The sequence below is a fragment of the Eriocheir sinensis genome, chromosome 5 (genome assembly GCF_024679095.1).
Source record: "Eriocheir sinensis breed Jianghai 21 chromosome 5, ASM2467909v1, whole genome shotgun sequence".
NCBI lineage: Eukaryota > Metazoa > Arthropoda > Malacostraca > Decapoda > Varunidae > Eriocheir > Eriocheir sinensis.
Window position 1 is genome coordinate 3,519,397 of NC_066513.1, and position 13,985 is coordinate 3,533,381.

Below are 13,985 nucleotides of genomic sequence, written 5' to 3' on the forward strand. Positions count from 1 at the left end.
CAGACCTCCTCTCTCCCTCCTCTGTTCCAGTATCAGTAGGTTCAGCTGCTCCAATCTCTCTTCGTATCTTAAATCTCTTAGTCCTGGAACCAGCTTTGTTGCTGACCTATGAATCCTTTCTACTTTCCTTATACAGTAGAGCCCCACTTAGCGCGAGATCAATTAGCGCGAACCGCAATTAGCACGAGCCACATTCTACCAAGAAAAAAATTAATTAGCGCGAAAGCCTCAGTTAGCGCGAGCAGCCACCACGACTGAATTTTGAAAATTGCGCCAAGCCACCATGATGCGCAGCACAAGCCGCCATGATGCGCGGCACAAGCTGCCATGATGCACAGCACAAGCCGCCATGATGCGCGGCACAAGCCACCATGATGCGCAGCACAAGCCACCATGATGCGCAGCACAAGCCACCATGATGCGCAGCACAAGCCGCCATGATGCGCAGCACAAGCCGCCATGATGCGCAGCACAAGCCACCATGATGCGCAGCACAAGCCACCATGATGCGCAGCACAAGCCACCATGATGAGCAGCACAAGCCACCATGATGAGCAGCACAAGCCACCATGATGCGCAGCACAAGCCACCATGATGAGCAGCACAAGCCACCATGATGAGCATTGCCGCCATGATGCAGCATAGCCACAAGCCACCCGCAGCATTGCCGCCATGATGAGCAGCACAAGCCGCACGTTACCATGATGCGCAGCACAAGCCACCATGATGCGCAGCACAAGCCACCATGATGCGCAGCACAAGCCACCATGATGCGCAGCACAAGCCACCATGATGCGCAGCACAAGCCGCCATGATGCGCAGCACAAGCCGCCATGATGCGCAGCATGCTTTCACCATGATGCGCAGCACAAGCCACCATGATGCGCGCACATGCCGCCGCGATGCGCGGCACAAGCCACCATGATGCGCGCACAAGCCGCCATGATGTTGCCGGCGGCACAAGCCGCCATGATGCGCAGCTGCCGCCATGATGCGCGGCCGCTGGCGATGCGCGGCACAAGCTGGCTGCGCGGTGCCATGATGCGCGTGCATTGCCGCCATGATGTGTGCACAAGCCGCGATGCGCGGCTATGATGGGCAGCGATGCGCGCATGCTGCCATGATGTGCGGCCATGATGCGCGGCACACGTACGCCGCCATGATGCGCGGCACTGCCGCCATGATGCGCCGATGCGCACAAGCCGCCATGATGCGGCACAAGCCGCCATGGCGATGCGCGCTGCCGCCATGATGTGCCGCCGCGATGTGCAAGCGCTGCGATGCGGCATGCCGCCGCGATGTGCGGCACAAGCCGCCATGATGCGCGGCACAAGCCGCCGCGATGTGCGGCACAAGCCGCCATGATGCGCGCATTGCCGCCATGATGTGGCACAAGCCGCCATGATGCGCGGGCAATAAGCCGCTATGATGTGGATGCGCGGCATTAAGCCGCTGCGATGTGTGGGCATGCCGCCATGATAGGCATGCCGCCGATGCGTGGCACAAGCCGCGCAGATGTGCGCTGGCAGCCGCCATGATGTGGCATAAGCCGCTATGATGTGTGGCTGCCGCCGCGATGTGCGTCGCCGCGATAGCGGCACAATGCCATGATGTGGGCATGGGCCATGATGCACGGCATTGCCGCCATGATGTGTGGCATGTCGCCATGATGTGGGCTGCCGCCATGATGTGTGGCACAAGCCGCCATGATGTGTGGCACAAGCCGCCATGCGCCAATCCGCTGCGATGCGGCACAAGCCGCCATGATGTGTGGCACTGCCGCCATGATGTGTGGCACAAGCCGCCATGATGCGCGGCATTAACCGCTATGATGTGTGGTGGCTGCTGCTGGCGGCGCATAAGCCGCTTACGATGCGCGGTACAAGCCGCCATGATGTGTGCACAAGCCGCCATGATGCGCGGCACAAGCCATGATGTGATGCGCCGCGATGTGCGTTGCCGCCATGATGCGCGGCACAAGCTGCCATGATGCGCGGCACAAGCCGCCATGATGTGCAGCACAATTCGCCATGATGCGCGGCACAAGCCGCCATGATGCGCGGCACAAGCCGCCATGATGCGCGGCACAAGCCGCTAGAGCCCTTACTTTAGCAGACGACGCCATGTTGATACAGGGCAAGTGCTTTGTTTATGTTGTGGATGTGGATACGGGCAACTGACCTTGGCTGTGTGTGACGCACACCTGGAAAATTTGGATTTGCCGGTTGTCCAAGTGTGATACTGCCTTAAGGCAGCAAGAGGCTGACTGGTGAGCGCCGGCGATGACGTCATCGACTCCAGCGAATCACAAGCGTGTTTTCAGAGCTCAGCCAATCGTAGGTTTTTTTAATGTGAGTGATTATTTTGAGTAATTATCAAACCCAAAAGTCAGACCCACATGTGCACAAAAATTCAAATAATTTTTTTTTTTTCATATTGGTATTGGCACAAGCCACCATGATGCGGCACAAGCCACCATGATGTGGCACAAGCCGCACAAGCCATGATGTGTGGCACAAGCCACCATGATGTGGCACAAGCCACCATGATGTGGCACAAGCCACCATGATGTGTGGCACAAGCCACCATGATGTGTGGCACAAGCCGCCATGATGTGTGGCACAAGCCCCCATGATGTGTGGCACAAGCCACCATGATGTGTGGCACAAGCCTCCATGATGCACGGCACAAGCCACCATGATGTGTGGCACAAGCCGCCATGATGCGGCACCAAGCCACCATGATGTGTGGCACAAGCCACCATGATGTGGCACAAGCGCCATGATGTGTGGCACAAGCCACCATGATGTGGCACAAGCCACCATGATGTGTCAAGCCACCATGATGTGTGCACAAGCCACCATGATGTGGCACAAGCCACCATGATGTGTGGCACAAGCCGCCATGATGCGCGGCACAAGCCACCATGATGTGTGGCACAAGCACGCCATGATGCGGGCACCCGCCACCACGAGGTGTGGCACACGCCACCATGATGTGTGGCACAAGCCACCATGATGTGGCACAAGCCACCATGATGTGTGGCACAAGCCACCATGATGTGGCACAAGCGCCATGATGTGTGGCACAAGCCCACCATGATGTGGCACAAGCCACCATGATGTGGCACAAGCCGCCATGATGTGTGGCCTCAAGCCATGATGTTTGTGGCACAAGCCACCATGATGTGTGGCACAAGCCACCATGATGATGTGGCACAAGCACGCCATGATGTGTGGCACAAGCCACCATGATGTGTGGCACAACCCGCCATGATGTGTGGCACAAGCGCCATGATGTGTGCACAAGCCACCATGATGTGTGGCACAAGCCACCATGATGTGGCTGACAAGCCACCATGATGTGTGGCACAAGCCACCATGATGTGTGGCACAAGCAGCTGTTGCTGCGTTTTCCACATGTCGAGTCTTTGTCTACTCATCTGCAGTGCGCTCGTATTTTATTTCAATTTAATATTATTTTGATATGTTCTTATTAATACTTTCTTAATTTTTACATTGCTTACAATTTTTAGGCTTGAAAATGCTTCTTTTACTGCAAAATAAGTAAAATAATAAATATATTAAATACCTCTATACATATTCCATGATATAGCGAAAAATCACGATATAAACTAAATATTTACAAATTAAAAATCCACAATACAGCAAGACCGCGATATGGTGAGGAATTACTGTGTGTGTGTATATATATATATATATATATATATATATATATATATATATATATATATATATATATATATATATATATATATATATATATATATATATATATATATATTTCACGCTTGCTTCATTCTGAAGGTATATAAACTATCGAGGATATAAACTCATATAGGTATTGAAATACATGAAAGCGCTTATTGGTTCCGGCCGTGGAAAAAAATTACTTTTTCCCCTCAAAATACGTACCTATATATAATAGGCAGAAAATATAAAGTAAGAACAGATCGTTTTAGCCACAGTTGAAGGCGGCTGCTTGCAATATTGGCTGGCAGTATACAAACAAAATGACTGTGAAAACAGTCTTAACTAAATTCTCACCAGCGGGCCAAATTTGTGGCTTTACCGTGTGTACGGGCCAAAATTGTGCCGTGATTAAACCCCCAAAGTAGATGATACATAATCTTATCACAAATGCTTTGATATATATTATGAAATGGTTTGTGTGAGGGGTGAATTTTTCTCATTTTTTCTCACTTGGGGGACCATTAAGTGCATGTTGTGAAGCATAAAAGGTGTGGAAGGAGGACTGAAGCGATACAAAGCGTTACTGGTCAAAGAAGAAGAAGAAGAAGGTCCACTACACTGGCTGGTGTGAAGATCTCCCTGATGAATTTTATTTTATTTATTTATTTATTTATTTATTTTTTTTTGCTCTGAATGTCTATATAGCAATCCAGTAAAGCTTTCTTGAGGGTTTGGATGGTAGTTGGCCCCAGCCGTCATGTGAGCAGAATGTTTATAGTGCCATCTTCTCTTGGCTCATGTTGTCCCATGGAACTAGTTCTTGATTCACTTGGTGGTTTCCTCTAAGTCCGGGTTGATGGATGGTCTTCAGGACAGCATCTGGGTAGTTTTAAGCCACTCAGCTGTCCACGCATGCTGTGTGAATACACAGCAGGAAAAACATTTATGTGCCTGGTTTGTTCTAGTTTGCCCACTTGTGGTCTTTGTGAGCGGTGAGTGAAAAACGGAAACAGTAAGCAAGTTGAACCTCTCTGCGAGCTATTTTGCCGCTGCGGCGGCAGTTGCACATACAACAGGCATTGAAAAGTCAATCATTATATTAGTGATTTAATGATTTGCGACAGAAACGGTTAACAGATTGTTTCATAACACACCGAAAACTATAGTCTGTTCACGGAACCTGTTCATCTGGCGCCTAAGCAGCGTTCTTTACGGCTCCTGTGATTGGCTGCACCCCTCCCTCACTCACATGCCATTCATGTCCACCGTGACGCTACACACTTGTATTTTCTTCGTCATAGCTCGTCCCTTATTCATGACAGACCACTTTAGTTGGTACCGTTGGACTCAGCAGTAATTGCGCAACTCAGTTATGTTTATTTAGACTCGATAAAATAATAAAATCATAAAAAATAATAAAATAATAAAATAATAATAAATAAATAAATATATATGTGTGTGTGTGTGTGTGTGTGTTTCGTGCACTCACCAGTAATTTTTTTTTTTTTTTTATTTTTACTGTAGTTGGGATAATGCATAAGGGTTTTCATTTGTTGACGATGAATGCAGCGAAAGAAATAAGGAAACGAAAAATAGCCCAACATGCACCACCAGCGGTGGCCACGCAGCAGGCAGCCATGCATCGTCGCTGTATACATCCTTAGAAACCGTTCTGTGTTATGCTCATGTCATGTTTTATCTATGATCTGATCACACCACAGTGCTCAGGAGACTTTGCTCTATGAGATGAAATTATTTATTTCAACCCTGGTTCAAAGACTGCTGAGAAAAGCAATGATAAGTAAACCGTGTTATAAACATTTCGGAGCTGCCTTGTGACTTCAACTCATCACTTTTCCTTTATGTTTTATTTTATCGAGTTTAGATAAACAAAACTGAGTTGCGCAATTACTGCTGAGTCCAACGGTACCAACTAAAGTGGTCTGTCGTGAATAAGAGACAAGCTATGACGAAGAAAATACAAGTGTGTAGCGTCACGGTGAACATGAATGGCATGTGAGTGATGGAGGGGTGCAGCCAATCACAGGAGCCGTAACGAACGCTGCCTAGGCGCCAGATGAATAGGCTCCGTGAACAGACTATACCAGAAAAAATAGGTTCATCCAACATTGTCCCACGGGCGACGTTCTGGAAATTTACCCAGTTCTCTGACGAGTTTTGAGTAAACACTCCTGTCCTCCTGTCTTTGAAACCATCTATAATCATGCCCACAACCACTTCTTCCTTCCACTTAACTGCAGCAACATGTCCATAACATGGGTAATGGCAGCACAATCCGCAACAGCTCTTACTTTAGCAGACGACACCATGTGGATTACGGGGCGAGTGCATTGTTTACGGGCAACCGACCATGGCCATGTGTGACGCACATCCGGAAAAGTTGGAGTTACCGGTTGCTCCTACCGCCAACGCGGTTGGAGGAAAGAGGCCCAGTGTGACACCAGCTTACGGACAACCGACAACTCGCTCCCGGTTGGGCACCGTAGCCCCAACAGTTGGAGGATATTTGTCAGTGTGACACCGCCTTAAGGCAGCGAGGCTTTTGATTGGGTGAGTGCCGTCGATGATGTCATCGGACTCAACAAATCACAAGCGTGTTTTCAGAACTGCCAGCCAATTGTAAGGCAGCCGCCTTCAATTGCAGCTTCAAAATGACCCGTTCTCACTTCCTATTTTCTTCCTTTTACCAAGCTATGTAATTAGAGATAACAATGGAGTAAAGTCGAAAAAAAAGTCAGTTTTTCCACGGGTCAGAACCAAAAAGTGCTTTTTCATTGCTTTTAATAGCGCTATACCTTCAGAACAAAGCAAGCGCAAAACTCGGGAGGGTACTGTATGTATATGTATGTATGTATGTATATATATATATATATATATATATATATATATATATATATATATATATATATATATATATATATATATATATATATATATATATATATATATATATATACAGTAGAGCCCCATTTAGCGCAAGAGTTAGGTGGATGAACGCGTCGCTTAACTGAATTCGCGCGCTATTTGAATAAAGTAAATCAATATGAAAATTATTTGGTGCACATGTGGGTCTGACTTTTGGGTTTGATAATTACTCAAAATAATCACATTAAAAAAACCATACGATTATTGAGCTCTGAAAACACGCTTGTGATTCGCTGGGAGTCCGATGGCCATCGGCGGCGCCACCCGGTCACGCGGCCTCGCTGCCTTAAGGCAGTATCACACTTGGACAACCGCAAATCCAAATTTTCCAGGTGTGCATCACACAGCCAAGGTCAGTTGCCCGTATCCACATCCACAACGTAAACAGCGACTTGCCCCATTAACATGGCGTCGCCTGCCAAAGTAAGGGCTCTAGCGGCTTGTGTCAGCGCATCATGGCGGCTTGTGCCGCGATCATGGCGGATTGTGCGTACATCATGGCGGCTTGTGCCGCGATCATGGCGGCTTGTGCCGCGCATCATGGCGGCTTGTGCTGCGCGATCATGGCGGCTTGTGTGCCGCGATCATAACAGCCAGCCGTGCATCATGGCGGCTGCGCGATGGCGATGGCTTGTGCCGCGCATCATAACAGCTTGTGCCGCGATCATGGCGCTTGTACATCGCATTACGGGCGATTTGTGCCGCGGATCATTGCGGCTTGTGCGATCATGACAACATTGCCGCGGATCATGGCTTGTGCCACAGGGGTGATCATGGCGGCTCATTACGCGATCATGGCAGCTTATGCAATTTTCAAAATTCAGTTGTGGTGGCTGCTCACGCTAACTGATAGCCAAGGCTAATTAATTTTTTTCTTGGTAGATGGTGGCTCACGCTAATTGCAGTTCACGCTAATTGATCTCGCTAAGTGGGCTCTACTGTATGTATATATATATATATATATATATATATATATATATATATATATATATATATATATATATATATATATATATATATATATATATATATATATATATATATATATATATATATATATATATATATATATATATATATATATATATATATATATATATATATATATATAAACTAATTCTAGTAGCCATACTAAGGCTTTCATTAAATCACATCAACCAGGTCCAAAAATGGTCACTTTGTGCAGTGAAGTATCATGACAGTGTACAAGGCCACGTAATGTACAGGAATATCATGAAGCTTCCAGCCCTCTATAGTTAAACGTAATAACAGTGGATTAATAAACAAGGGAACACCAGGGTACAGGAGGCCACACCTGGCACCTCCTCAGAGTTAACCCCTTCCCGGCGGAGGATCTATATGTAGACGTTTCGAAATTGGGACTTTTTGTCGGTGCGCCTATACATAGACGTTTGCTCTCATTTGCCCACACTAGATTGTAGCATGGTATATATAAAGACGATTCCTTACTACTAACAAAATTAACAAAATAAATCGTTATTTGGCATCTCAAACCCCCTGACACTTACCGACATTGCCTCTCAAGGACAGTCACCGCTTGAGCTTTGTCGGTGGCAGATGTGCTACGCACATCACCTAACACTGGGAATTTATGCATTTTTTTTCCTATTTTATTTTATTATTACTCTATCATGTCAAGGAGAATGAGACCTCTTAAGACAGAAGAAATTACTTCTTTGGTAGCTGAAGATATAGATGCTAGTTTTTGGGAAGATTTTGATGATTCTGACTCATCTACTGTCAGTGATTACACTAAACCTTCATATAAATATATAAATATTCATATAACCAATCAATCTTAAATAACATCTATATATAGATTCAAATGTTTGTTCAGTCTTGCGGCAGAGTCTATATATAGACATCATTCTGGAATGCCCACTTGCGGAGAATCTATATATACACGTTTTTTTTTTTTTTTTTTTTTTTGTACGTCGTGGCCTATAGCTCCGGTAGGCTTTTTCCCAGTGGGGCCTGATGGTCGGCCCAAGGCTTCTTCCTGGTGGGTCCTGATGGTCGGCCCAACCCGTTCTGGCGCAGGCGAGTGTTTATAGTGCCGCCATCTTGCACTGGCTCATGCTGCCCTCCCGGAGCTCATCTTTAATCCTAGAATCTAGAGTCCGGGTTGATAGGTGGTCTTCTGGACAGCATGTGGGTAGTTTTAAGCCACTCTGCAGCGGCTGAAAAATCCCAGCTTGGTGGCACCGGGCGGGGATTGAACTCGCGTCCTCCTGAACGCGGTGGTGTTACTCTGTCGATTCAGCCACCGCCTCCGGATGAAAATCGACAGCGTCTATACATAGACTATTTTTTTTGGTAGTACATACATCAGCCCTGCTGCCGGGAAGGGGTTAATGGTAAACCAGACTCCCTCCCACCCACTCAGCTATCTAACCTCCATGTAAAACTTTCAACTGTCTTTGTGTTAACTAAATTTATTTTAATTTCTTCCACTCATACGAATTTTTTACTCAACCAGTTTTTACTTATTTCTTTCCTGAACTTGAATTTACAAAGTTTATGTCCAGTGCTGTATGTACTTGCATCTGTTTTCATTGGTACATTATCTAAACTGCCATTATTTATTCCCCTTAACTTTAAAATTACAATTATAACATTATTATTATTATTTTTATTATTATCTTTTTTTTTTAATCAAACCATCTTGCCGTCTACAGACTTCCAAGGAATGTAACTTCAGTTTCTCTGTGAGGCAGAGATCATTTTGGTCATTCTTTGAACAGATTGGAGGGAATCTAATTCACTTCTTTAAAAAGAGAACAAAAATTGACCAATAAAATCAAAGTGAGACTAAATCACATAAAATTTGAAGATAAATTCTACACTCTGCTCACTAATGCTTATAGCAATAAAAACTAACACTGTTGGCACAGTTTTTGGAGGTGATACGGTGATTTTAGGGTGGGAAGTCAAAGCCCACATGCACACCCAAACCCTTTCACAGCTGGAATGGCCAAGAGGATGTATCATTTAATGTGTGGCTACTTGAGGGTTATTTTTCCTGCACTTGAGACACTTGATTTGTCAGGGTTGAATAGAATCATCTATTTGTTAGACCACTCATACAGGCCATTTAGTTGCCCCTGTAATATCTCTGCAGTATTGTCTGATCTAATTAATAGCTTTTGATGCACCCACACCCACACCTACACACACACACAGTAACATCCACCCACACCCACACCCAAAGCACGCACACCCACACACTAACCCACACTCACACACAAACCACACACCCACACACACTCCTTACTTCCAACACAACAGTAGGATCTCAAAACAGGTCCTTCGGCTCACCAAAGCAACACACCTAGCAGTATAACAAGGTCACATCTCTCAACACTCACGTCATCAGGAATGATGGAGTAATTTTCATCCACCTCATCAGTTGGGCAGAGCTGTGAGGTGGAGGCATATGGGGGAGGAGGGGTGCCAGGAGGTTCCTGGGTGAAGGTAGAAGTGGAGATTGTGTCATCACTGCAGATGGATGAGGACGCCTTCCCCTGGCTGCTGCACGGCCCAGTCACACTGATATCATTGACAGAGTCGCTGCCGCCCTGGTACCCTGAGAGGAAAAGGAGTACTGAGTGGTATTGCATTGCTAAAGCAGCACACACATGGTTACTATAGTCAGTTTCATTCCATATGTACACCTGCAAACACAGATGTGGCACCTGTGCATTGTTAGTTTGTGATTGCGTGAAGATCAACTTTTTATTTTCAGTGACAAATTTGAATGTTTGTGTATACAAAGAACTGTCAAGCCCTCTTATATAAACCGTAAACAGATGTGAAGTGGAAATGGATGATGGAGAACTGAAATGATAGTAACAATCAAAACATTGGCACAGCAGAGTAAAGCTGAGGCAGAATCTCTTTGAAAGCAACTATGACTCAAACCTTTCATAGAATGAGCAAACCTGACATACACATCAACATCACATAAAATAAATTAATTTTTGAACACTAAAACAAGAGCAAAATAAGTTAACAAAGAAGACAATACTTGGGAAATTTTCCCCTCCCCTTTCCTGGGCAGCCACCCTCCTTGATGCAAAGGGAAGCTATGCTGAATGCCTAAACAGATCCATCAATTAACTGCACAACATGTTCATCCACGTAGTGAAAGATCTGCTTCCAGACCTAAGTGTGAGAAATGTGATGCTTAGGTGACTCACCATGACAGGTATGAAGGCCTAGCGGGTCAGGGCTGGACTTGGCCCTGTAGTGGGATTGGGGCCGACTCCCAGGCTCAGACACTGAGCTGACAGACTGAAAAGGGAACAAAACACATGAGCACATCTTTATGAATATGGACAGAGCCAGGCCATTCAGACACCAGTACAACAGTTGCAAGAGCCTCTAGAGGCATTACCAGGACTGAAAAGCAAATACTACGATAGAACTTATAAACTGTAATATATTGTATTCAAGGTTGTTATATATTATGCCCTGAGCAATAAACGTGATAGACCAGTTTAGACTTCTCACAGAGCATGCCAATGAATGACTGAATGGGACAGGCAGAGTCAAGGCACAGATGCACTCTATGAGGCCACCTTGCCAAGCACAACTTGCTACAGTCTTGTCTCTCTTGCCACTACATATTTTTCAGCTTCCTTTTAAGCTTCATAATCTTTCTTTACCTACACTTTCCTCTCTAATTTGTACTTTTCTACCTAGAAAGAGAACTGACTGAACTGCTTCGCCTCCCCTGTTATGCCATATCTATCCTGATATACCATGTGACATGAATTTGTTTGTTTATTATTTTGCAATGCTATGGAACCATCCTTCCCTTGAGCTGTTCATCGCCACAAACTGCATCTTCCAAGGCTGCCCTTCTATTCCATTTCCCAAGCAAGTCTAAGATGGTGAGTCAAGTACTCCTGAATTCCCTTCAAAATATCCATTACTCCTTTACCAAATCCTTTCTGATAATCCTGATTCACACTCACATTTTCTTTTTAGTATCTAGCTTACTCTCCCCATAACTCAGTCTCTTGAAATATTTCCCAAATCACTCACTTTGTACAACACTGCTACAAATTTTACAGCTGATTCACTTCCTACAACTTGACACTATCTGATTCTATGCATGGTAGACTACAAATCTCTCATGACTTTTCCATTCTTTCAAAGTTGATTTGCACTGAGAAAGGAAATGTGACTTACCTCAATTAAAAAATAAATGAAAGGTTCATTTTTACTTTATATATATATATATATATATATATATATATATATATATATATATATATATATATATATATATACATATATATATATATATATATATATATATATATATATATATATATATATATATATATATATATATATATATATATATATATATATATATATATATATATATATATATATATATATATATATATATATATATATATATATATATATATATATATATATATATATATATATATATATTATATATATATATATATATATATATATATATATATATATATATATATATATATATATATATATATATACAGTACCCTTCAGAGGTTTGCATTTGCTTTCTTCCAAAGGTATAGCGGTAAACTCGAGGATAGCAAAACTTGAGAACTTAAAACTCTGAAAAGCGCTTATTTATTTCAGCCCACGGAGAAGCCAACTTTTTTCCCACTTTACTCCCTTGTTATCTCAAAATATGTACCTTGGAAAGAGGAAGAAAATGGGAAGAGAGAACAGGTCGTTTTAAAGCCGCAGCTGAAGCTGGCTGCCTTACCATTGGCTGACAGTTCTGAAAACACGCATGTGATTCGCTGTGAGTCCAATGACGTCATCGACGGCTCTCACCCAATCAGCTGCCTCTCTGCCTTAGCGAAGCTCTAACTATAATGAAACGAAAGCTTTGTGAATCTTAAGTTAACGTTGATAGTTAAGTCAATAGTTCGTAGTTTTTACCGCGGGCCATTAGTGGGCATCTCTGTGAATCCCGCCCCAGCTGAGGCCGGATTCACAAAGCGTTTAGTTCGTAGTTTTGGGCCTCAACAACAAAGTGTGATTCACAAAGCTCCGCGGCAGCAACTATATATGTTGTTAACCACCTCAACGCATGCATACACAAAACATTGATGACATCACAAGGCGAGGTAGTTACTAAAATTATGTTGTCCACTGCGTTAACGCCCGCATTCACAAAGCTCTTTCGCAGCGCCGCGTGACATTAAACTTGATGTCCCATAACTACTGCCTCTGAGGTGTAATAAACGCTAACAATACTATCTTATTTACATACAAATGCTTATAAATCATGTTTTTCAACTTGAAAGAGGACGATCGACATGTGTGAACACAGTCAACAAGGTCACCCAACTGAGGGAGTCTTAGGCCAGGTTCCCACTATCCCATTTTGACGGTGGCCGTCGACATTAATGATGTCAAAATTCCGTGACGGAAATGGCGGCCGCTCGGTGCGAAGGAGATGGAGTCCGTCACGACACTAGTCGACAGACAAAGCATGTACCGCATGGACAACAGTGACATCTTGACTGCTGCCTTTGTACTGGCTGCTGGGTCAGAAGACAGGCAAGCTAGGAGGAAGCCAAGGTTCTGGAAATGCCAACAATTATATTTCAAGCCGTAAAATTATTATTAAATGCTACAGATCATTATAGTGGGAACCCGGCCTAAAGCAGCGTGTGTGACAGCGACAGTAGGTAGACATGACCGGTACATGGCAAAGCAGCGCGAAACTCGGGGCGATAATGCACTAAAGCCAGGATGGTAAGGATTTAGGACTTAGCACGAAACTCAAGGATCACGAAACTTGGATAGCGCTAAACTCGGGACGGGAGTGTGTGTGTGTGTGTGTGTGTGTGTGTGTGTGTGTATATATATATATATATATATATATATATATATATATATATATATATATATATATATATATATATATATATATATATAATCCTCGTTTATCGAGGGGTTAGGTTCCAGAACCCCATGATAGGCGAAAATCATGATAGCGACCTTACATTTATTTTATTATTTATATAATTTACATATTACATTTTATATATGTTATTTATATAAGCACGCATATCTCTGTGAATCTCGCCTCAGCCCATGTGAATAAGGTCACCCAACCACTAGTTTCTCGAGAGATTCAAAGTCGGCTACATTTCACGGGAAACTCATCGAGATTCTAGTCAGAAACTCAGTCACCAACATGTCGGTTACTCGTGTGGTTGGTAAGTTGTGGTCACAAGAAGAAGAAGAGTGGATCAGCTGTTTGGTTCAGTAGCTCTC

General features: G+C 44.1%; 1 protein-coding gene across 5 annotated transcripts in view; it reads right to left on the bottom strand.

Annotated features, from left to right (window-relative positions):
- Positions 1-13,985, bottom strand: part of LOC126983507 (rho guanine nucleotide exchange factor 11-like) — a 106,554-nt gene that overhangs the window by 46,064 nt on the left and 46,505 nt on the right. For all 5 annotated transcript variants that reach the window (XM_050836259.1, XM_050836284.1, XM_050836275.1 and 2 more), the window contains 2 exons: positions 10,880-10,973; positions 10,049-10,266 (listed from right to left, as the gene is read on the bottom strand). In XM_050836259.1, coding sequence (XP_050692216.1) covers positions 10,049-10,266; positions 10,880-10,973 — 312 coding nt within the window. The remainder of the gene's footprint in view (positions 1-10,048; positions 10,267-10,879; positions 10,974-13,985) is intronic.